This window comes from Sciurus vulgaris (genome assembly GCF_902686455.1).
Source record: "Sciurus vulgaris genome assembly, chromosome: 12".
Taxonomy (NCBI): Eukaryota; Metazoa; Chordata; class Mammalia; order Rodentia; family Sciuridae; genus Sciurus; species Sciurus vulgaris.
This window is the reverse complement of record NC_136473.1, coordinates 112,204,662-112,228,856: the sequence shown is the minus strand read 5'-3', so window position 1 is coordinate 112,228,856 and position 24,195 is coordinate 112,204,662. Positions and strand designations below refer to the sequence as shown.

General features: G+C 52.9%; 1 protein-coding gene and 1 long non-coding RNA gene across 4 annotated transcripts in view; one reads left to right on the top strand and one right to left on the bottom strand.

Annotated features, from left to right (window-relative positions):
- Positions 1-10,327, bottom strand: part of LOC306642298 — a 63,342-nt gene extending 53,015 nt beyond the window's left edge. Inside the window, exon 1 of one of the 2 annotated variants that reach the window (XR_013758470.1) lies at positions 10,068-10,327. This is a non-coding gene — a long non-coding RNA (uncharacterized lncRNA). The other variant, XR_013758471.1, reaches the window with a different exon arrangement.
- Positions 10,328-10,561: 234 nt separating this feature from the next.
- POGK (pogo transposable element derived with KRAB domain) lies at positions 10,562-23,316 on the top strand. Of its 2 annotated transcripts, none has more exons than XM_079107934.1 (6): positions 10,562-10,713; positions 11,876-12,009; positions 16,680-16,806; positions 17,464-17,562; positions 18,980-20,444; positions 21,870-23,316. In XM_079107934.1, the coding sequence occupies exons 2-5, from the start codon at positions 11,878-11,880 to the stop codon at positions 20,416-20,418; spliced, it is 1,797 nt and encodes a 598-aa protein (XP_078964060.1). In that variant the 5' UTR covers positions 10,562-10,713; positions 11,876-11,877; the 3' UTR covers positions 20,419-20,444; positions 21,870-23,316. The 2 variants fall into 2 exon arrangements, with proteins under 2 accessions (XP_078964060.1, XP_078964059.1); XM_079107933.1 differs by having other exon boundaries at positions 10,563-10,713; positions 17,464-17,568.
- The last annotated feature ends 879 nt before the right edge of the window (positions 23,317-24,195 follow it).

Here is a 24,195-nt window from a genome sequence, read left to right as displayed (position 1 = left end):
TCTCCAAACTCAGACTTCTCCCACAATCAGCTCCCAAAGCTTCTGAACCACACGGTCAGGTTAGTGAGGGCCACAACCCCCACTTGCCAGGACCAGTTTCTTTGTTGGTTGACTTTTCATTGCTGTGACCAAAATGCCTAACAAGAACAATTAGAGGAGGAAAAGTTCATTTTTGGTCCATAATTCAGAGGGTCAGTCCATGGTCAGCTGAGCTGCTGGAAGGGAGCAGGTCCTTGAGGGCATGCCCCTGGGGACTCTGTCTTGCCTGGCCCCATGCCCACCTCTCTTGCTCCCACCCCCCTCCCTCCCCGCTCTCCCTCTCCTTCCTGGATGCCATGAGCTGAACAGCTTACCTCCACCACGCCCTTGTGCCATCAGGCTTCGCCCCGCCTCCCGGCCTGCCAGACCCAAAGCAGGGGAGCCAGCACACCGTGAACTGAAGCCTCTGAAACTGGGAGCCAGCAAGTCCTTCCTCCCTAAGCCGTTCTGCTCAGGCATTTGCCACAGCTACAGGAAGCGACTAGCACAACAGTACATGAATTATATCTCAACAAACTTCTTTTTAGAAACCTGTTCAGAAGGGCTGGGGTCAGTGATGACACAGAGCTAAGAAAACAATGACAATCTTAAGGAACACCTCTAGGTTGTCACGCACCTAACGGCTTTAGTGGAATTAAATCATATTATTTTCTGTCTTCAGTTTTGAACTACTACATAAGTCATCTCATTTCCTTGCCTAGCAAACAGACCCATTCTTTAAATAAATATCCAGTACCTGATTATTTGAGTTGGGTGCTGATCACGTACTATTCCACGAAGGTCAACTGTTAGGTTGCCAGGGATTTTGACCAGCAGTTGTTAAACACAGCCATTCTCAAAAATTAAATCGAAATCAAGTACATGAAACACAGAGGTGATAAATACCCCCAACGTACCTCTTCCAGATCGTTTTACTCCTGTTATCTGTGCTCTTGAGTGTGTGGGTATCTCCTGGAGAGAAGGTAGTCCTGGGAGAGGGTTGGGAGAGGTAAGGGAGGCAAGAAGGGGGGAGGGGGCTGCTGTCCTCGCCGCGGCTGGTGGGTGTTCAGCCCCAGAGCGTCCCCACAGGCTGCTGTGTGCTAGGCGCCTGCACCCTTCTGGCTGGCCACAGCAGATACTGCATAGCACCAGCCAAGAAAGCCCTGTCCACAACGGGCTCAGCATTCCCAGGAGACAAGTTCCCCTCTGTCATTTCCGCTTTGTTTTTTATTTCTTCTCCCAAAGATAACGTTTGATGGCCCCTGAGAATCTGCTGGTTCGTCCATCATCCACAGATGCCATGTGCCGGCCAGCGTGTCTCTCTCCACTGACAGCAAGGACGCTCTAGCAGAAGGCAGTCACCCAGCACTGCTCCCTTTTGATAAGCCCGTGGTCTGACAGGTGCAGTCATGGCCCACAAGTGTGTGATGACATCGTAGGCCACTTTGATCAGGTGACGATGGTGTCTTCAGGCTTTCATCAGGCAGATGTTCTGAAGTTTCCCTAAGTTACAAATGCAGTCATTCACCTGATGGCCTCTTTCTCTGAGCGGCTTTTGAAACGTCCTTTTGGTCTCACCCACGTTACATTCCCCTTCGGACCACAAATCACTGATCCCTTTCCCAGGCCTTTGAAGGCTGAGGTGTATTTCTTGACCCTTCCTTCTGCTTATTTCAACTGTGCACCCGAGTCTGCGTCAAAACACCTGCTCAGAGGGGCTGCCCCTCCGCTCAGCCCTGCCTGAGCATGTGTGGGGAGAGGGTGCAGCAGGAAAGGAGGGGTCTTGCCCTCTGCTTTGTTTGGGGCTCATGAACTCGGCATAGAGGCCCCTCCTCTGTGGGAGGGGTGTCTTGCCCTTGGTGCTTATGGAGTTAAGTAGGCAATCGTCTTCAAGGGCAAGTTCACTGATGTCTGTAATCAATATATGTCTGAAAATGGAAAAGTGAAAAATTCAGAACTAACTATATAAAACATCTAATGTCATGAAGTGGGCTGCAGATTGAGCCTGGGCACTTCATAACTGAGCTACATCCCCAGGCCTTTTCTATCTTTATTTTTGGACAGTCTGGGTAAGTGGTCCAGGTTGGCCTTGAACTTGCACTCCTCCTGCCTCAGCCTCTGTGTCGCTAGGATTACAGGTGGGCACCACACCTAGCATTCTAGGTCTGTGTCTTTCCCTCCTCGGCCTTCCTTGTTTCTTCTCCACTCAGTGTCCATGTGTTCCACACACTGTGGGAGCCACCTGGCACACGTGCCGTACTGGAATTTTCTCGGGAGGGGAAGTGAGGCTAGAGAGCTCATGGATCAGTAGCTGAGTTGGTAGTATGCCCGTGATGTGTCTGGCTCTAAAGCCCAGGATCCTTTTGCAATACGAGTAATATGCAGTTTTTACAAATACGATTCTTATTATTTCTAATAATCCCACCTCAATTACCAATATCCTCACAATACTTTTTCCAGTAGGGCTACAGAGAGCAAGAGGGAATTGAATTCCCCCAGGACTGGCTTCCTAGCTCACTGCCAAGGTTACCTCTGCCCTACATCCAGTGCGGAGCACCTGCCCTGCCCAGAGTGCCCAGCAGGGGGAGCTCAGCCTCCAGCCTTCCTCCCCGCGGGCCTGTACATTTAGGTCCAGGTGCTTTCTGTTTGGCTTTCAAAGCACATTTCCCAGATTCAGAAAATTTGAGGAGAGAAGGAGAAGACGGGATAAACATCCAAGAGGAAAGCATCACAGTCACTTGGGCGTGGTGTGGAAAGCAGAGTTTGAGAAAGAGGCAAGGTGCCTTGGTGGGGCTGGACACCTGGATTTAGTTTCTCCTCTACCTTTTATTTGGTATTATCCTGAAAAAGTCACTCAGTCCACCTGAACCTCAGTTTTCTCATCTGTAAAACAGCAAAAATAGTAGCCCTCCTGCCAATGTCCTGGGATTATTGCAGGGATCAAATAAGGTAACGAGTGAAAGTACTCTGAGAATCAAGCCTGCCTGCATGAGGCCAGGTCACCAGGCAGCCAAGGAGGGCTGCACGCAGGTGCACTGTGCTTCCCCCAACCAGGCAAGGCTCAAGAGCCTACTGTGTGTGAGCGAAGCCAGGAGGATTCACCGACCGTCTGCGCTGCTGAGTCACCCCAGGTGGAACCAATGGAGTGCCATTTTCAATAAGAGAAAAAGAAAAAATAACTGTCTTTGGAAATGAATAAACAGTCCTGACACCAACTGCAAGGAGATGCTCTTTCGTATTTTAAGTCTCATTTTCTTTTCAGTAAAATGGAAATAACGACGTTGACTATGAAGCACAGGGTACATGAGGTGTAGAGCCTTCTTAGTCCCTTGCTTTTGCTCTGGTAGTTCATCACTCATTGAGTGAGGAGAACCCAGATCCAAGCCATCGAGGGTGGAGCCACAACCCTGTGGGTCTAACAGAACTAGTTAACGGCACATTAATTCCCCCCACTTACATGAATTTCTGGGTATGATAGTAAATTGCACATTCCGTGACACAAAAATGTCATTGAAACATTAATAATAAATTAGAAGAGTCTATAGTCTTAGGCTGAGCATCACAATTATCTGGAAATCTTGGTTTCAAATAAGCTGCCTAATTGTTTAGCAATGCTCCTCTTGTAACTTTTTAAATTAGGTGTTCTGATTTTTGCATTGAAAATAAAGTCACACTTTTTTATAATTGGAAATTGTTTCTTTAAAAAAATTCTAAATGAATAAATGGAATCACTTTAACCTTCAGTCTATTCTGAAAAAGCACCAAATGTAGGTTTTCAACAAACATGGGCTTAGAGTGCCATCTAGTGCTGAACCAGTGCTACTACACCAGCTGCAGACTCCAGAAAATCTGGTCCTAAGATGCCATCTAGTGCTGGAAAAAAGCAGCAGTGACCACAGGCTCAGAGAAGAAACTCCTGCTCCACATTCCGAGACAGGTGCAAAGCCAGACTGCAAAGACTGGAGTAAACATCTGCTCCTACAATGCACATTCACCACTGTTACCAACAAGAATCGAGAGCCTTTTGGGCAGTAATATGCTACTCCCAGACCAGCCTAAGCAGCGTTCCCAAAGAGTGGGGCCCTCAGTGGGTCACGGCAACCTCCACCTGCTGCCACATCCTGGAACCTGCTTGCTGGGCTCCTTTTCTAGGGCTTTATCTCCTGGATCAGCATTGCCTTATACCCCAGCTACTTCCCGCCCCTGACGAGGCTGGTTGAGTCTCAGAAGGAACAGGCCACAAATCAGGCAGGCATTGTTCAAGAAGACTTGTGGCCACAGGGTTAAAAGTGTGGCCTCACCATTTGGCAGAAAATAAGAAGGTTGTCACCAATTCCAGAGTTGAAAGTAGACACCTTCGAGCTTTTGGCTTCACACTGAGTATAGTAAATCACCTCGCTGTGAAGGACAGCTGGAGAAGAAAACTAACACTGTTAATAAGAGTACTCATGATAAAAGACTGTGAACAAGGGCTTGCTTTTCCCTTCTCAAGTGTCAAAAGAACCCTGGAACAAATCACACCACTAGAAGATTTCATGATTGGGTTGACTTTCCAAAAGTGAAGCCATCTCGCCAGGCTGTTTGCAGGAGATCTGCATATTACTGTCTTTATCATGAACCCAGCTATGAGGGAATACATGCAACCCACAAGCTGAAAAAGGTCCAGGCCTGGCTTACCACCTTTGAATGAGATTTCAGAGGAAAACCTCCATTCTGAGCTGTCTCCTATGGCTCTTTGAGAAGAGTCAAACTGACAAAGCTCTTGGAGGAGAAGTTGCCTTGTGCTGTTTCAAAGGATACAGCCAGGGCAGTGGCACATGCCTGTAATCACAGCAACTCAGGAGGCGAGGCAGGAGGATGGCAAGTTCAAGACCAGCCTCAGAAAATTAGTAAGGCCCTAAGCAACTTAATAAGACCCTGTCCTGGGGATGTAGCTCAGTGGTAGAGCATCCCTGGGTTCAACCCCTAGTACAAAATAAAGAAGAAAACATACAGGGACTAGGGATGTGTCTCAATGGTAGAGTGTTTGCCTAGCATGCATGAGGTCCTGGGTTCAATTCCCAGAATTGCAAAAAGCAAATCAAAACAATCTAAAATATCACAAGGAATGGAGTGCAAGTATAGAGATTTTTACTAGTTTCTGTCTTTTTCTATCTTTACCATCAATGTTGCTACCGTTTTAAAATTGTTGTGATCAAAAGTTGTCCCTTGTAAGCCTCATAGTAATCACAAGTTAAAAACCTATAAAAATAGACTCACCAAAAACAATAAGCAAAGAACCAAAGCACAATACTAAAGAAAATGATTCAGTCACAAATGAACACTATAGGAGATGGACAAAGAAAGAAAAGAACTATAAAAAAAAAAAAAACTACAAAACAATAATAAAATGATGCTAATTATATGTCACCCATCAATAATTACCTTAAATATAAATAAATTAAAGTCTCCAAATTAAAAGATATAGCGATGAATAGATTTTTTAAACTTAAGACTCAACTATATGTTGTAGACGAGAAACTTCATTTTTAAGAATCAGAAAAAGACATCCATATGAACGTAATCCAAAGCAAAGCAGAAGTAGACATACTCACATCAGATAAAACAGACTTTAAGTCACAGACATTAAAAGGTCTCAAAGAAGATCCCGCTGCTGGAAAGACATCCCTGCTGGCTCTGCATCACCTGTGGGGCAGGAGAGCCACTGTGAAGGGGCCATGCCGCTCGGTCCCCAGCTGTTCTCCAGCCTGGCCGGCCAGGGGGAGAAGGGAAAGCAGGACCTTGCGAGAGTCCATCTCTGCCCTTCTAACACGACTTCCCCGGGAAGCACCCGCACTCTGACAAGGGAGGAGCTGGGAAGTTACTGCCCCCAGTCACATGAAAGGAAAAGGCCAAACCCCGAGGACTGGCAGGACTCAGGCCCTCCAGGAACCAAGGCTGCAGGTCAAAAGGACTCCCCAAACTACAGAGAGGAGCAGCACAGAATCGCCATCACGGGGTCCGCTGGGAGCCAGCAGAGCTGGAGCCTGGGGGGCCCCATAGGGCGCCTGACCAAGCTCTGAAGACCAAGCCCAGACCCAGCTGGAACCAGACGCCAGGGTCCTGTGTTGGTCAGTTCTTCATCTCTGTGACAAATTACCAGAGAAAAGTCAACTTAAAGGAGGAAATATTGATTTTGGCTCCTGGTCTCTGGTTTCAGTCCCTGGTCACTTGACGCTTGTTCCTGGGCCTGTGGTGAGCCAGAGTCATGTGGAGGACAGGGTGTGCAGGGCAAAGCAGGCTCCTGGTGACCAGGAGGCAGAAAGGGTCCAGGAAGCAGCAAGCAGCAAGTGAGCCAGGATCCACGTCGAAATGTACCTTCGAGGTCACACCCCCAGTGACCCACCCCTTCCAACCTGGCCCCACCTCCCAAAGTTTCCATGGCCTCCACATAGTGCCCCAGCTGACACAGGAGCCCTGGGAGGATGGTCCAGACCAAACTGAAGCAGCACTCCCATACGTCCCTGAGATGCCCCTCCAGGAACCCCTCCAGGTTCTCAGGGAAAAGAGCAGAGAAAACTCCCCGTGTGCCTCTAGCAACAGGAAAGGGACACACAACCACTGAGAAGGTCACCCAGAGCCATCTTCCTAACTAAAGTCTGCCCCGAGGGTACCAATTCTGTCAGCCTAACCAGCGTGGGCTTTCCAGAGTCTGACAGACGGGGAAGGAAGACACCCCATCCTTGAGGAGGGGGCTGAAGCTCCTTCGAAGGTCGCTGCCCAGGGTCACCAGCCTGCTAGGACTGGGGCCTGATCACAGGACTACAGAAGGCCTTCCCTCTCTCCATCCATCCTCAGGCTCCTGTGTCGCCTCAGGGGCTTTCTCAAAGAACTGCAAGCCTCGATTTAGGAGAGTCTGTATTGGCCAAATACACTGTTATATCGTGTGCACGCACCAGTACGTAACGACAAATCCCAACATTGTCTATGATATAATGCACCAATAAAAAAAGGAGGAAAAACACCGAAAAAAGTCTCTCGAGACATGGAAGACAACAGAGGAGACAGAGGCAAAGGCAGAAGGGGGAGCCCCAGCTCCGACGCCACAGCTACAGCCAGCAGCCAATCCCACCCAACACGCCTGCACTGCACACGGAAGGCCTGGGCTGCTCAGCTGAGAGACAGCAAAAAATTAAAGGCAAGAAACAGTTAGAGAGAAAAGGCAAGTATCAGAACCAGACCCAGACTGGCAGGGATCTGGGGTCATCCCATCTGGGAGTTGAAATAGCCATGAGAGTCATGTGCTCAGGGCTCTGAAGGCAAAAGTGAGCCACATGCAAGAAGAGGAGGCGATGTCCCAAGAGGGGCCTCCGAGAAAGAAGTTCTGACGCTGCAACACTGTCACGGAAGTCGAGAACTCTACAGGCCCATCGCTGACTGCACCTCTGTGCCTGAGGTAGGTCAACAAAAACTTCCAAATGGAAAAGCTGAACAAAACAGGGTAAAAACAGAACAGCTGGGAAGTTGCAAAAAAGAACAATATCCAAAGGAGAGGAGAGAGAAAGGGGCAGAAGCATCCGAGGTGACAACAACAGGGGCTTTTCCTAAGTCAATGGCCAACATCAACCCCGCTGCAGATCCAGCACTCAGAGATCGGCAAGCAGAAAGAATGCCAAAGAAGCCCCACTTGGGACGTATCTCTGTGGGTTTATCGATGTGCCTACCTGACTGGGCTCAGGGACATCAGCTGGTAACACCATCTCCGGGTGTGGCTGTCTGCGTGTAAAGGCATGGACGTGAGGTGAGGTGTCCCTCAAAAGCTCACATGTGAGACAATGCAGGAAGGTTCAGAGAAGTGATCGGGTTGAGTCTTAACCTAGTCAGTGAATTCATTTCTGATGGGATTGAGTGCTGACTGAGGCAGGTGGGGTGTGGCTGGAGAGTGGTAATTGCAGTGTGGCTGTGGGGTATGTATTTTGTATCTGGAGAGTGGAGTCTCTCTGCTTCCTGATACCATGTGAGCTGCTTCCCTCTGCCACACACTCCACCATGATGTTCAGCCTCACCTCGAGCCCAAGGAATGGAGCCAGCCTTCTATGGACTAAGAACTCTGAGGACTTGAGCCCTCAAATAAACTTTTCCTCCTCTACAATTATTCTGGTCAGATCCTGTAGTCACAGCAGCAAAAAGTTGACTAAAACAGAGGGGTTCTAGAAGAGAGGATTCCCTTCAGCAACCACAGATGTGGGAGGCCATCATGAGACCTGGAGGCCCTGAATAGAACTAAGAAAGGGAGGGCCTCAAATTCTCTTCTTGAGATGGACATCTATGTTTGCTCATCCTCAAACAACAGAGTTCCTGGTCCTCAAGACATCAGACTTTGTCATTTACACAAGCACGTGTGCACACATGAACACGTGCACTTCGATTTTCAGACCTTAAGTCTTGGACTGAATTGTATCACCAGCTTTCCTGGTTCCCTGGTTTGCGGACAACATATTGTGGGACTTCCCAGCCACCATAATTGTGTAAGCCCATCTCTATAATGTGTGTGTGTGTGCACACGTGTGCATGTCCTATTCACTCTGTTTCCATGGAGAACTCTGATTGATACAATATCCAAACTACAGTAAATCACGACAAGAAGAAAATCTCTAAAGAGGCCAAAGGGGGAGAAACACCAGGACGGCTCATAACATGTGGGTCATTCTGACTCCTAGGAACAAAGGGCATGACTACCTTCCAAGTTCTCTGTCATGGCAGAGGTCAAAAGACCGAGAGGTGCAAGTGGAAGCATATGAGACTCTGAGGACTTCTCGGACTCACACCCACACTGCATCGGCCAAAGGACCTTGAGTGGCCACGCCAAGTACTTTCTGCACACGCTGCCTCAGCGAGGATGTGCTGGTGGCACTGCCCCAGGGACAGAAAGGGTTGAGACGTTTGCAAAATACACCACAGGCCTCCAGGGTGAAGGACTGCACTGAGGCCCCCAAGCTCTGCCCAGGGAAACTGGAATCCTGTTTTCACCATAGGATGCAGGAGTTCAAAAGGAGTATTGGGGGGATCTTTGGAATCCCTGTGGCCAGTGTACTGCAACTGTTCCCTAGAAGAAAGGATGAGATCAGCCCTGCCTGGCCTAAATGGACAGGACACATCACATTCCTCAGCAAACTACCCATTATCTGCAGAAGAAATGCAGATAAAGTCAATGAGAGGAACCCAAGTTACCCTGAAGGGGGAGATTTTTGTGACCCTTTGCACAGACCAGATCCTGAAACTTAGGGAGATAAGGATAATTCCTCCTACTCACAAAATCTGTACGAATTTACCGTTAAGAATCCAATTAGAACCATGGTCACCATGGGCCAAGGTGACCCAGAGTTGTCATGGTAGTGGGGACTTGAAAGTCTGATGTCATCCTGCTGTCAGTCAAAAGTCAGGAGGTGGACCTGGGTGGGACTCTCTGGAAACCTCTCTGGAATCCCCAATAAAACTGGGGTGCCTAGGCATACTGTCCCTTCTCCTCTCTGAGAGGACCCACTCTGTCCCTTGAGAGTGTCCCATTCCCTTTTCCTATCCCTTCAATAAACTTATGAGCCTGTTATCTGAGTGACAGTTTGAAATCCTTCTAAGAACTGGGATTTGAGTGGGAACAGGTGTCTTCACCCTCCCTCAGTTTCCTGGAAAGCCTCAGCTCTGTGACATCTCCAGCAGGTAGGCAGGTCTCAGGACAAACCTAAAAGTGACAAAGATGTACGCCTTGACCCCTTCCCGACCTTCTACCCACCCAGCCGAGTTTTAGGAAGAATCCTGCAAAGTGGATTTAGAAACCTTGGGGGCTTCATCTCTGACCAAGTATCTCGTCCCTCACCTTTAATACCTGATTACCCTGGCCTGCCTTCAGCAAGAGCCCTGTTTGGTCGGCTTAGCAAACATCCCCCACTTTGATGTCCCGGTCATTTTCCATCTGGTGACCCCCACACCCCTATTCTTCTCATAGACGACAAATCCCCAGCCGTCGGTGCTGTATTCGGTGTTGACTCCCATTCTCTGAATGAAGTCCTTACTGTTTTACTAAGTGTCAAAGTCATCATTTCTTAAGGTGCCAACGAGAATCCCAGCCCAGACTCTCAGGAGGAAGGGCTTCCTGGACGCTCGCTCCGTGGGCCACGGAGCCGCCAGCAACGCCTCCTCCGACCTGGAGGGAGAGCCCTGCTCGGCCAGGGGCGGTCCCCGGGCTCCGCGCGGGATCCGGCGGGCACCCGACGACCCGCGCGCTCCGAGGGGAGCGGCACCGGCCCGCCGGCGGGACGCGCCTCGGCGCAGCCGGGCCTCCAGGCGCTCTCGCGCAGCCGGCGCGGCGGGCGGCCCCGAGCAAGTGCGCGCCCCAGGGGCGCAGGGCGCGCTCGGCGGGGCCCGGCCGGCCGGGCGCTCGGGGCCCCCGCGGGCCGCAGGCCGGGCGGGCGCGGCGGCCGGAAGCGGCGCGAGGAGGTGGGCGCGGCGCGTCCCGGCGCCGCCAGGCCTGCTGACATCCGCCGCTCCTCCCCTCGCCTCCCAACACGCTCCGCTGCGGCCGGGCCCTCCCTCCGCCCACCACGTGTCCTCCGCGCTGCCTCCCGAGGGGCCGCGCGCACGGAAGCCGGCGGCGGGCAGGATGGCGCCGTGACAGCGGCCGCGGCCCTCGCGTCCCCGGCGGCCCGGCCAGCGGCGGCGGTGAGTGCGCGGGCGGCGGGCGGGCGCGGCCGGCGGAGCGGCCGCCGCCTTTGTTGCGGGCCGCGGGTGCGGGCGGCGCGGGCTCGGCTCCCGGCAGGTGCGCGGGGCCGCGGGGCAGGGCCGGCGGGCGCGCCCCAGACGCCGGGCGCGGGCCCGGCGGGCGCTGCGGGCCTGACCCGCTCCCTCGTGCCGGCCGGGGCCCTCGCGTCCCGCCCCCGCGGCCCGGGAGGGGCCTCCAAGTTCGGGCCCGGCTGCGGGGCTGACGCCCGCCGCGCCGCCGTCCTCTTGGAGACAGGCAGGAGCGCGACTTTGAACTCCGGAAGGACCCTTTCTTTGGAAGCCTGGGAGGAGGTGGCCCAGGATGCACACTCACTGCACACCTAGGAATTGCCCGCGCCCCTAGAGGGCAGCGCGCGGCGCTTTGTACCGGCCCGCCGAGCCGGCCAGTGCAGGATTTGCGGCCAGAGGCCACGCGCCCGTTCCCGGTGTGGGTGGGCCGGCAGAGCCCTGCGCCCTCCCGGGCGTCCAGACATACCCCTCACTCTGTATGGCCAACTCTCCAGTTTGCAAAGTCCTTTAAAGCAGAATGGCTGTTTCGTGAACTGGCTCTTGGAAATTGGAAAATCCAGATGATGGATATTCTGGGCCAACCCTCCTCCTTCCTTAACTGGCCTCTGGTACACACACACACACACACACCAGCAAAGTGAGTGCCCTGTGTCCAGACACCTTCAGGTATAGGAAATTAACACCCCTCTTATGTGATGATTTCCTGCCTGGGCAGCCCTACCTGGGGGAAAGTTCTGCCAATCAGTTTAGTGTTTAAAACCTTCCCAGAGCACTTAGCCCTGGCCTGGGTTCCACACTGCTGCCTCTACCAACCGGTCTGGTCTCTCTGCCACAGAAAGCTTTTCTTAAATATTGAAAGCAGCCAGATAGGTTATCTGTCTACAGTCCCTCTTATCATAATTAAATATGCCACCTGCCAGCTTCCTGGTGTTTTCACTGAAGCCCTTCCTGCCCAGGCCCAACTCTGTTCCCTGCCTTTGTTCCAGACAGAGCAGTGCTTGGGCTGAAGAGGTATGTGGGGCTGAGCCTCCTCTCACAGGTCTTGGAGAGTTCACACTGATACCTGATTGTCTGAACCACGTCTTGCTTATAGATATGGAGTCCACAGCCTACCCTCTCAATTTGACCCTGAAAGAAGAGCAAGAGGAAGAAGAGATCCAGAGCCGGGACCTGGAGGATGTCCCCACAGATATGCAGAAAGTGCGAATCTGCTCAGAAGGTGGATGGGTAAGTAAGATGGTGAGACGCAGGGTAAGGAAGGAGTGGGCCTAGGAGCCAGGTTCCTCAGGCAAGCGTGCGGATTAAACACATCCAGCCCTGCACGTGTGCATTCCTGAGAAAGTAGCCCTGTAGCTGTAGAAGGGAGTGCAGAGTGGAGGCCATGAGGCCTCTCAGATGGCGATTTCCAGGAGCCTGGACATTGGCTCTCATTCCCCGTTTCTTTGCACCCTGCTTGATGCCATGCACTTGTGGGGCAGTAAGTGGACATCCACCGACTTACTGCTGGCCAAAGGGACCCATTCTGAGCAAGAGGTGGATGGTGCACTGCCATGAGGAAGGCTAGACTTGCAGCAGCTCGCCCAGGAGAGCTGCAGGTCTGCAGGGCCTGGCTGGAATCGTAAGTGGCAAGGAGTGGGGAAATCTAGCATATGCAAACAGAAAATCGTGATAGATGCAAACAGCCAGTATTCATAGTTGCAGTTCCGTCTAGTTATTCACAGTATTTGCTAGACTTCTTGGAAGCTGGACGTGAATTGTAAACATTCTAAATAAGCACCACATTGATGTTTCTCTGCTTAGTTTTCCACTGTGTATAAACATTATCAGTATCACTAATACATAACATCCCTGTGTCCAACAGGAGGCCCCATTCATAGACTCATGCCACTTCTAGCTGTTCAGTCCACCCCTGAAGTGGAACTGAAGTGTGGGAAAGCCTCCTTGCTTTGCCCTCAGTATGCGCATGTACACTGGTATCTGTTCTTTAAAAATAGGGCTGCAGAGCTGCACCCTCAATGCTCGTACCTCTTACTGAACGTATGTTAGGCCTAACCAGCAGTGGACACCGCTGTGGGCATCTGGTCTGGCTGTGGGGGCCATGCACCTTTGTCTCATCATGGTTCTTGGCCTGCCTCCCCAGTTCCTAGCCTCCTCTTTGGTTCTGATCCAGGCAGGAGTCAGTTGCCTTTGGCCAGGAATGAGACCTCAAGGCAGTGGAATCCCGGGTTTTGCAGCTAAATTGGCCAGCCCAGAACGTCTGAATATGAGTGGAGAACCATGGGAAATGGGCGCAGCAAAAGTAGGCGTCTCAGTGTGTTGGGGCAGTGAGGAAAGAGCCAGGTGAGGACCGTGCTCGGGCTGGGAAAGCAAGGACAGAGGAGCTGGTGGCTGGGGATTTAGCATGTAGCCTCCAGGCAGTCTGCCATCCATCTGTGGCTACTGCACAGAACTGGGGGTTAAGACAAGACGCTTACCCTCATGGAGTTCCTGATCTCATGAGCAAGACGGGGAAGTAGACATGAAGTAGACTGTATAGAATGTGGTGGAGGTCAGAAGCAGGGAGGCCTCATTCAGGCCGGAGGATGCTTCTGGAGAATGCCTAGTCTTGAACAGTGGACTGTTTTCCCCCTCCCCACCCTAAGACACTCAACAACAATGGAGACACTTCTGGTTGTCTTAACTCAAGATGCGTGGGGAGATCTACCAGCGTCCAGGCCCAGGATCTGTCGGCTCATCCCAGAGCAGAGGTCGGCCTCCTGCACACACAATGGAGAATGACTGCCTAAAATGTTAGTAGCGTCAGGTAGAGAAGCACTGCTCCACAGCACTAAATCAGAGGAAGCAAAGAACTGAATGTACTTTAAATAAACATCTTGGTTACAAAGAATTATGTTAGGATGATCAGTTAAGGCCATTCAAACATAAGAACTATACTCTGTTACAAAATTCCAGGTAATTAGAATAAAATAAATTTCAAGGAGAACAAATGTAAGTTGAAGTGAGCCTTGGTCATGAATGGAGTTGGCCAAGGGAAAGCAGGGGGTTTGTCCTGCAGCAAAGGCCTCAGAGAAGGGAGGTCTGTGCAGTCAAGAGCCACTCCTGAACCGGGGCAGGGAATGGCCAGGTGGGTGTGGGGCTGCACGGAGAACAGAGTTGGAGCTCCCTCCTCAGTAGCTCTGAGGAATGAGTCCTGGCCTATCTTCCTAAGGGAAGCCTGGTTGTCCAGCTACAGTGCTTGGACTGCTAAGAAAGAGCCCAGGCTTGGGATCAGGGCCAGCTCTGGACCTTTGACAGACCACGGTTTCCTTACCCATGTAAGTGGGGTAGAGAGCCCTGAGTCGCTGGCTTGCTTGAATCCTTCTCAGAGAGATGCTATTATGTAAATGGGAGTGCCCTGTACCAGCCTGGCACAGCAGGAGCGCCATGCAAACAGCGCAGGCTCCCTCAGGCCTGGCCGCGGACTCAGCTGGGTGGTTGTGAGGCCGAGTGTGTAAACCCTTCACAGCAGCCACTCTGGAGGTGACGGCTGCAATGCCAGCTTCCCTGGCAGAGCAAGGCAGTGAGCACAGGCCAGAGGCAGCGTCCCAGGGCAGGGAGCAAGCAGCGGGTGGGCCGTGCTGCATGTCCCAGGGGCCGCTGCAGGCTGCTGTTTACCTTCTGCAGTGCTCAGCCGGTAAAAGGCCTCTGGAGTGAACAAGAGCTGCCATGGGGATTTCTGAGCCTTGCACTGTGCTGGTGCTGCATTCTGGACTTGTCCAAAGCGCCCCCCGTGGCCCAACCATTAGACCCACGCCAACCTCTACCCTACCCACAACTTGGCTCCTAGTATCCCAGGCCTTGAATGTGTTAGCCCTGCACAGTGACTGGCGTAGCCAGACTGTCCTGGTTTATCAGCAAAGGGAAAAGGATTATAAATAGGTATGGCCTAGATCTGAAGCCTCCAGGGAAAGAATAGACCAAAGGGAGAGATGTTTAAAAACCTGGGAAGTGGGAGGGAGTAGGGTGGAAAATTCCTGGGCTGTCTGGCTTTCCAGACTGAGTAAGAAGTCTCAGGAAAACCCAGAGACCAAGCCATTTTTACCTCCTGGTATTTCACACTTAAGAGATTTTTGTCCATTCTTACTCCAAAGAGTTGGCTCCGTTTTGTGACAGATAAAACTTAATGATTCTTTGAAACTGTTCCAAGCACAACAAGAGAAGGGAAATCCAGAGATTATTTGCCTGGATCGTTCATTCAGAAACACAGTTTAAGTGATGCTAGCTACAGGAAGCATCCTAAGCTGGGGGAAGCAAAGTGGATGCACAGGCTGTGCCCCCAGAGAGCCCACCTTCTAGGGGAGAGAGTGGACGGGGAAAGCAGAACAGGGCAGGGGCATCATGGGGACATGGAGCAGTGCACCCAGCCCAAGACAGAGTGGGCTTTCTGGGAACAGGGTGGACTGTACTTAGGCTCGCAAAGTGGGCAAGATGGGGAGATTCAAGGCCCAGGCGGGCAGTGGGCAGAGGCATGGAGGCAGCAGGGAGCGCAGGAGTATAGCTGCAGCAGAGTGGGAGATTGAGGCTGGTCACCAGGGAGACAGCCTTGTGTGCTCTAGCCAGAGCCACAGTGGAGACACACGTGCTGGGTCCTGATCTCAGCCTTGCCCTTTATTAGCTGTGTGACTTTATCCTGGAAACGAGGACTCTCTGAGCCTCTTTCCTCCTTCATTAACTAAAGCACCTCTGCTTCTTTCCTGGGTTGTTAGCAGAAGTCAGCAAGGCAAGCACAGGGCTTAGTGAGTGTGTGATATGCAGAAGGTGCTGGGGACGAAGGGGAGGCCAGGGTGTTTGAGTGATCGATGGCCTGACACCTGACAAAGCTGGTTTCCCAGGCTGAGGAAAAGCAGTATCCCCCAGGCCTCAGGGATGGCTTTGGGGAACAGCTTTGGAAGCAAGAATACAGGGGCCAGCCTGAACCGAGCCGTCCAGTGATTTCTCACCACTGAATATGGTGAGCTTTGGAGTAGGGTTTTTAATGACTGAGAGAAAAAACATAGTAAAAAGAAAAGTAAACCAGTTAATAAAACAAAGAGGAGGTTGGTTTTGGTGGCTTGGCTGTCCTTAGCCATGAGCACCCCTCCTGCAGGGGCCGGAGTGGGAGAGTGGAGGAAGCGCAGGGCGGGGAGGAGAGCCAGCCCCTCTGCGCAGCAGACCCTGCCGCCTGGTCTCTGCATCAGGGTGAGGTCTGTTCCGGTGTCTCATTACACAAAGTGCTGCCTGCCCTTCCCTCCTCCTCCAGTCCTCTGGGTTGGAGAGGCCAGGAGGACTCCTCTCACTGGCTCCTCTCTGTGGGACTTTGGGTTCCAAGTCAGACAGTAGGTTTAGTGCCTTGAAAACGGAGTGTCCTGGAACGCCACAAAGATCCCATGGAAAGAGGTGTCTATTCAGATTTGCAAACCCAGGCCTCTGGAGATAGCAAGGTGCTGGTTGGGGTGGGCATGCTGGTGGGAGCCCCAGTGTGGCTGGCCTCCACCTCTGTAGCTGGGTAGGCTGCGGGCAGTTCTCACAGTGCATGAGGATGGCCAGCCAGTGTCCCCAGCCTGCTGATGGCCAGCGTGAGGATGGGGCAACCAGCGTCCCCGGCCTGCTGATGGCCAGCGTGAGGATGGGGCAGCCAGCGTCCCCGGCCTGCTGATGGCCAGTAGGCAGTTTTCATCTCAAGGTGCCGCCTCCTTCGTTTGTGAACTGGGGAGCGTGGAGGCCTGTGCTCTTGCCCCAGTAGCTGCGAACACAGACGGCTGAGTGGGGCCCGACCTGGCCTGAGGAGGGCTGTCCCAGAGGGGCTGCGCAACCCTGAGACCTGAACGTCCATGTCTGCGTGCACGCACGTTGCTGAGAAAGGCCTGTTCGTGTTCCAGGTTCCAGCCCTGTTTGATGAGGTGGCCATATATTTTTCCGATGAGGAGTGGGAAGTGTTGACGGAGCAGCAAAAGGCCCTGTACCGGGAAGTCATGAGGATGAACTATGAGACCGTCCTGTCCCTGGGTAATGCTTCCCTTCCTTTGTGTCCTGGCGGCTCTGTGCCCAGAGAACTGTCTCTGTGTCTCCCTTCCCGGGTGTACCCAGCATCCTTCTCTCCGGACTTGGAGTCCGCCCCTCCTCGCCAGTGCCCGTTTAGCTTCCTGTTTTTGACTTAGACAGGATGTAAATGTTGTGTCCCTCCACTCAGCAGTCCCATGGCGTCCTTGTTCAACCCAGACGGGCATCCACATCTTTAAAAAGGTGTAGCTTCAGGAACATCACCGTGGATCTGGGCCTGTGCTTCATTCTCCAGGAAGGAAGCAAGGCCTTCGCTGGTAGCCTGTCAGCCTCAGAAATTTGGGGACCTGCCCCCAAAGATTGCTTGCCCCGCTCTGACTCTGGTGGCATCCTCTTGTCAGAGTGGCCTTTGGAGACCTCCCCAGCGTGCTCACTCACGCTCCGGGGTCCACTTCCCTGGCGGCTGCCGGCCAGACCTCGCCTGGAGGTCCTGCGTTCCCCTAGACGAACCTCCTTCCCATCGCGTTCTTACATACATAACACCAAGCTTTCTCCCCATCTTTTGCAACGTGGTGGGGCGGGGGGTTAAATAGAAGTACTTATTTTGGTATCGCTGTGGGACAGTGACACACAGCTATTGTCTATTTTGTTTCCTGTGAACAGAATTCCCATTCCCTAAGCCAGACATGATCACTCGGTTGGAAGGGGAGGAGGAGTCTCAGAATTCTGATGAGTGGCAGCTCCGAAGAGGAGCCTTCACAGGTGCAGGTAAGCCAGTTCCGCCTCTGTCTGAAGGGAGCCCATGGAGCTGGATTCAGGAGCAGAGCCGGGTTGTGAGGCACAAGGTCATGGGCTTTGGAGTTTAAAAGGCTCCCTCCTTCCAGTGCTTTGGCCTCAGGCAGCTTCTTTCACCTCTTGAGCCTCCATTTCCTCATTTGTCACTCATTTGTCGGGCAGCTTGTGTGGGGGACACTAAGTGAGGCTTGTGTGCGCTTGGTCCAGGGCACATACTGGGAGCACACCACCTCTCGCTCCCAGAGCCTCTGCAGACTTAGGAACCGGGAGAAAGCGAGTTCCCGAGCCTTCGTCCTGGCTCTGCTGTTTGATACCGGTGGGAAGAGCAGTATCAGCTACCCTGCTCATCTAAGAAATGTGTCTGAGAAGTGCCTTCTCCCGTGTCAAGGGAAAGGGGTCGCAGTGGGTTGAATACAGCGCACCTGCCAGACACCAAGGTGGTTCTGCTTTTCTCTAGGTCAGAATCTAAAGTGCCATAATCCCATCAATTCTAAGACATGTTTTTCTCTGTTGTGCTACCAACTCTGAAATTCAGAATGCTCCTTAAAATCGATGGCATGTGATAGTTACCATTAGTGGCTTTTTCTTTTTCTTTTAATGGCTTGCAGTTGTGCTTCCTGCAATACAGCATTTGGGTTTTGGTGAAACAGTACTTTCCTCAGGTCATACTCAGTTTCTGTCACCTTCCAGATACAAACACGCAGTGGAACAGGTGCTAGCACTGGTGTGCAGGAACTGGCTTTCTGCCTCTTGAACTTACTTTGCTAAGGTGGTTTTTGCTAGTTTTCTTGATTCAGAGGAGATGATTCAGCACAGGATGTACCTAAATCTCTGGGATATTAGTGGTAGTCTGGGTTACATTTGTCTTCTCATGCACAAAAACCTTTTTTTCCTTGTGGTGCTGGGGGTTGGACCCAGGGGCACTTCACCACTGAGCTACACCGCCAGTCCTTTGGGGACAGTCTCAAGTTGCTGGCTGAGGCTGGCCTCAAGCTTGCCTTCCTCCTGCCTCATCCTCCAGAATCACTGGAACCACAGGTGTGTTCCACCACACCTGGCCATCAACATTATTTTTACCCACATGTGGCCCCCAAATTATGTGGGCCAAGCTTGGTGCCGGGGTTCAGTTCCCACAAGCTGCCCTGGCTACCTGGGTGCATTCACATGCCTCCATAGCTCTTGCCTCCCTGCAGAGGATGGCCGGTTGCTGGGAGGATTTGCTGCTTCTCATGAACTGGCCCTCAGGGTAGGCCTTAGGCAGTATCACCTAGTAGGAGAGCGACTGCTTTTGGTAGGCCTCAGGTTGTGCATGTTGACCCAGGCGCTCTGGGAAAACGCCGTTGTGACTCACTGGCATTGTTTCTGCCCTCCTCCTGTCTCCCAGAAAACGAGGAGTCCGACGCGAAGCCTCCGTACTGGGCAGGCCCGGCGAAGCCGCACTCGCAGTTTGCTCAGCCCCAGCACCTGGACGGCCTGGGCCTGGCCGAGCTGCCCGAGTGGAGCGAGGGCTACCCCTTCTACGTGGCCATGGGCTTCCCGGGGTGTGACCTGTCCGGCGACGACCTGGCGGGCCGCTTCCAGTTCAGCCGGGGCATGCGCCGCAGCTACGACGCGGGCTTCAAGCTGATGGTGGTGGAGTACGCCGAGAGCACCAACAACTGCCAGGCGGCCAAGCAGTTCGGCGTGCTGGAAAAGAACGTGCGCGACTGGCGCAAGGTGAAGCCGCAGCTCCAGAACGCGCACGCCATGCGGCGGGCCTTCCGCGGCCCCAAGAACGGGAGGTTCGCCCTGGTGGACCAGCGCGTGGCCGAGTACGTCCGGTACATGCAGGCCAAGGGGGACCCCATCACCAGGGAGGCCATGCAGCTGAAGGCGTTGGAGATCGCCCAGGAGATGAATATTCCCGAGAAGGGCTTCAAGGCCAGCCTGGGCTGGTGCCGGCGGATGATGAGAAGGTACGACCTGTCCCTGCGGCACAAGGTGCCGGTGCCCCAGCACCTGCCCGAGGACCTGACGGAGAAGCTGGTCACCTACCAGCGCAGCGTGCTGGCTCTGCGCAGGGCGCATGACTACCACGTGGCGCAGATGGGCAACGCGGACGAGACGCCCATCTGCCTGGAGGTGCCGTCCAGGGTGACCGTCGACAACCAGGGCGAGAAGCCCGTCCTGGTGAAGACGCCGGGCAGGGAGAAGCTCAAGATCACGGCCATGCTGGGCGTCCTGGCCGACGGGAGGAAGCTTCCGCCCTACATCATCCTGAGGGGCACGTATATCCCGCCCGGCAAGTTCCCCAGCGGCATGGAGATCCGCTGCCACCGCTACGGGTGGATGACGGAGGACCTGATGCAGGACTGGTTGGAGGTCGTGTGGCGGCGGCGGACGGGGGCCGTGCCCAAGCAGCGGGGCATGCTGATCCTGAATGGCTTCCGGGGCCACGCCACCGACTCCGTGAAGAGCTCCATGGAGAGCATGAACACCGACATGGTGATCATCCCCGGGGGCCTGACCTCGCAGCTGCAGGTGCTGGACGTGGTGGTCTACAAGCCGCTGAACGACAGCGTGCGTGCCCAGTACTCCAACTGGCTTCTGGCCGGGAACCTGGCGCTGAGCCCCACCGGCAACGCCAAGAAGCCGCCCCTGGGCCTCTTCCTGGAGTGGGTCATGGTCGCCTGGAACAGCATATCCAGTGAGTCCATCGTCCAGGGGTTCAAGAAGTGCCACATCTCCAGCAACCTGGAAGAGGAGGATGACGTCTTGTGGGAAGTGGAGAGTGAGCTGCCAGGAGGTGAACCCCCTGCGGAGAGCATGGCTGAGGGCAACTGAGAGGCCAGCTCTGGTGGCCAGCTGGAGTAAGTGCTCGGGGCCTCTCTGGTCTCTGTTCGTGTTCTCTTGGTCTGCAGTGCAGTGTGCAGGGCCAGACCAGCAGCACGCTCCTCTTGGCGGGAAGGGCATGTCTGCGGTACTGTTTTTGCTCTGTGTCCTGGACCATCCGTGGCCTGGACCAGGAGCACTTACACACTGTGTAAAGTGGACAGAGGTGAGCTGCCAGACATTCAGTCGGAGCTGTAACACTGACAGAAGTTATTTGGGCCTAAAAGGGTCTGATACTCTGCAGCTCATAGGAAGTTTTGTCTGAAAAGACTTCTTTTTCCCTTAGAGTGTTCAGGTTCTGTGTGCCTGAGGTACCTGGGGCTCACTGCCCTAAAGGATCATGGCCCAGGGCAGGTCTGCCTTCAGTTCTCAGGTCTGCTTCCTGGCCTGGTCTACACTTAACACCTGCCAGGGAGATACACACACTTCACATCTTACTTGTCCCGGCCTTTGGGGTGGGTGGGTGGGTGATTGTGTCAGCAGGTGTCTGCAGGATGGTGCTTTAAGACTGAAATCTTTGCACCAGAAGCATAAAACAGGGTGCCTGTCTGAGACTACAGATGGAGGGCCAACAGCAGCTGGCCTGGGACAGAGTGGAGTACAGAAGAGGAGCTAGAAGGAAGCAGGGAACCAACCTCCCCTCACACCCCCTCCCCTGGAGGGAGCAGCAGAGCCACAAACAGCTGGCAGGCACAGAGGCAGGCCACTCCAACCTCCCTGTTCTTGTTTTCCCGATGGCCCATCAGTCTATCCTCTGGATGCTGTTTCAAGAGAGGCGAGGTCCTCCCTTTGATAGAAGACCTGAAACCACTTTGAGGTGGGTTTCTGTCTTTGAAAGTTTAGTTTGACCCATGTAAGCACATCTGTGTAGAAAGTGACAGGCCTCCTTCCTCACCCCCAAATCACGTCACTGAACTCCATGGTAATTCTGGACCCCTGGGATCACCATCAAGCAAGACCTTACTGGTAAGTTCAGAATCACTGGAATTGTTTGTTGCTTCCTCGGGTCCCCCACTGTGAGAAACCTCTGAACCCAGCCTCCCTTCTCTGCCAGTGTCAGACTTGGAGCTGGGGTTCTTATCCATTCCTTGTTTCCCTTTTGCTTTTCCCTCTCCTTGTTAGATAATATTTTGGGGCATTTTCAGTTTTCTGAGTGTTTAGAAATTGCCAGGGAGGAAGGAAAGCTGCGCTGAGCTGCAGCTGTGAGCACGGCACCTCTGCATGTCAGCCCGAGCTTTCCTGCCAAGGTGGCCAGAAGAGATGGGGACTCAGTGAGGAAGGGCAGGAGACCACAGACGTGAACTGCCTCTTGTCATCTGCTTGGAAACCTAGTGGAACCGCTATTTTTGTTAAGATAGCCAGAAATCCAAAGGTTAATTCACATTTAGTTCTGTGTTTTCCAGCAAAGGAACTGATGGCAACAGTTGGGAGAGAAAATGACTCTTGAAAGCGCTGGATGCACAGGAGCAGCAGGAAGAGGCAGAGGGTGCTCAGCAGCCCAGCCTGGACAGTGGCCAGTGTGTCCATCCCAGGACACGCCCCGCCTGCCCCTTAAAATCGTCAGCAGCCAAGTAGAAGACACTAAATTCATCAGCAGCACGATTAGGAAAGAACCTTTCTGCCTGTCCATCCAAAGGAGCCTGTAAATAGGCAGGTGCAAGGCGCTGCTGGGAGGGGCCCAGCACGCAGGCACATTGGGCACAGCTCTGGTGGTGTGCTTTCTACAGGGAAGACCTCAAGGGGGGGCTGTCCTGCCTCCAGAACCTTCCGAAGGACAGCCCATGCCCACAGGTCATGACAGAGGTTTGTAGAAGTGTCACTCGCACACCTGCTGCCCACACCTCCTCTCGGGGAAAACGAGATGCTAATGGGAGCAGCACAATGAAGACATGCTGGCCTGGTGCCAGCAGGTGGCTTTTCTGTAGGCAAACTAGGTTAGCGTGGAAGATATAAACTTGCTGTCCCATCTCCCAGTCTGGTTGGCAGCTAGACTTGTAGGGTCTTGTCTGGTGGGCCCGTCTCTTCACTGTCCTGCTTGAAAAGTACAGGCAGCACCTGGTGCACCAGCTCTCAGGCCGCCTGCAGAGGTCCCTGCGTGGAGTCTGCTGTGTACAAGGTACAAGGCCCACCAACTCATCTGGTACTTGTTTCTTCAATGTTCTTGTCGCAAGGGCTGTGGGAGGGCACCAGCCTCTACCACAGCTGTTTGGAGACTTCCGATGGTCCATCCTTCAGCAGTAGCTGAGAAGTCCCTTGAGTTTTCAAAGTAGTGACTTACATTCCCACAGAGTTGAGTGTTTCGAAGACATTCCCTCAAGGCTGTCTGAGCTACAGAAAACGTGCCGGAACCTCAGAAGCATCTACAGCCGTCATTCCTGGTCGGGCCCGTTACCCAGCTGCTGCTGCCATTCTCCCTTCCTGCAGACACCGCTCACAGGTGTATGGCAAGCTGTTCTTGGCATCTTGAAACACCTATTTCTACTCAGGTACTCATCTTCCTGTGGGTGATCCACCTTTCTGATCTCTGTAAACCAGTGCCCCGCCCAGGAGGAAAATCCCACTTCACCTCTTGCATCCCAATGCCTTTCCATGTCTGAACTGTTCCCCCAGTTGCTTTATCTGTGCTGTATTCTTGCACATCCAGAAACAGCACCCAGACCCTGTTATTTTCATTCCAGAAGCTTCCACTCCCTCCTTAATTCTTCCTCCAGTTGCCTAGTTCCTGGCCCTTCTCCATGTCCTATTTCTCTTGCTTTGGTAGCTTAAAAGATGCTACAGGACCTCACTCTGGGTTCCTGCGTGGGAGCCCGTTACCTTGCTGAGAGTAGAAATGGTTCCACCTGTTTTGCCCCACACTCTCTTCTCCTCGCCTTACAGGCTGCACAGTACTGGAGCAACCCTGGAGCCACGGTGCTGCTGCCACCGTCTCCTGGGCTTTCTTCCACTGACTTAGCATGATCTATGCCCAACAGCCCAGGACAGCCCTGCTCTGTGAACAGCTGCCCCTAGAAGGACTACAGCACACTGAAACCTAGCGTACCCCCCGTAGGTAGAAATGACCCCCACAATAAACTTTGATAATAATGACAACCTCCGTGGTGCTTTTATTCACCTGCTGACAATGTGCGGTGTTCCATTTTAAGCCTGTCTATACTTTACTCCCCATCTAGTTTGGTACCCACATCTATTCCTTTGAAGCAAAGTGTTCATGGGATACAGTAAAGTAATACGGTGTCCTTGAAGGAAAAGGGAGAAAATGTGTGCTCTTAAACTGTCTTTTGAAGGTGGGGGAGGTCTAGCATACATATTTTCCTCAATCATTTTGGATGTCAGGAATGGAATGTTACCAAAACCACATCAGGAAAATCCTTAAAGGATATGAATTTACCATCAGTGAAAATTCAGTACAAGCTGACGAATAGAAAGCTTAGTATCTTATTTTCATAAATTTCTTTAAAAACAAAAGTATCATGAACCCATGGTTCCCTTTATCCCGTGCTTAGTAAAATGAGTCCTGCCAAGTTTAATTTACCATGTCTGTGGACTCCAGTTTAAATACTGTCTACTCTCCAAGAACATTCTAGACATGCTTTTCCTTTATAAACCCTCGAATAACTGAACTGTTCTGCTGACCACATTGACCAAGCCTGATCCCTAAGGATGCTTTGTTACCCCTTCCTCCCGAGGCCATGTTGTTATGAGTCAAAGACAAAAGGTAAGACACAGGTG

Bases quoted from the DNA above. Each gene is read 5' to 3' on its own strand.
- POGK (XM_079107933.1), top strand. From the start codon at position 11,878: ATGGAGTCCACAGCCTACCCTCTCAATTTGACCCTGAAAGAAGAGCAA. The intron at 12,010-16,679 runs GTAAGTAAGATG...TTCGTGTTCCAG, and splicing joins TCTGCTCAGAAGGTGGATGG to GTTCCAGCCCTGTTTGATGA. The intron at 16,807-17,463 runs GTAATGCTTCCC...TCCTGTGAACAG, and splicing joins TGAGACCGTCCTGTCCCTGG to AATTCCCATTCCCTAAGCCA.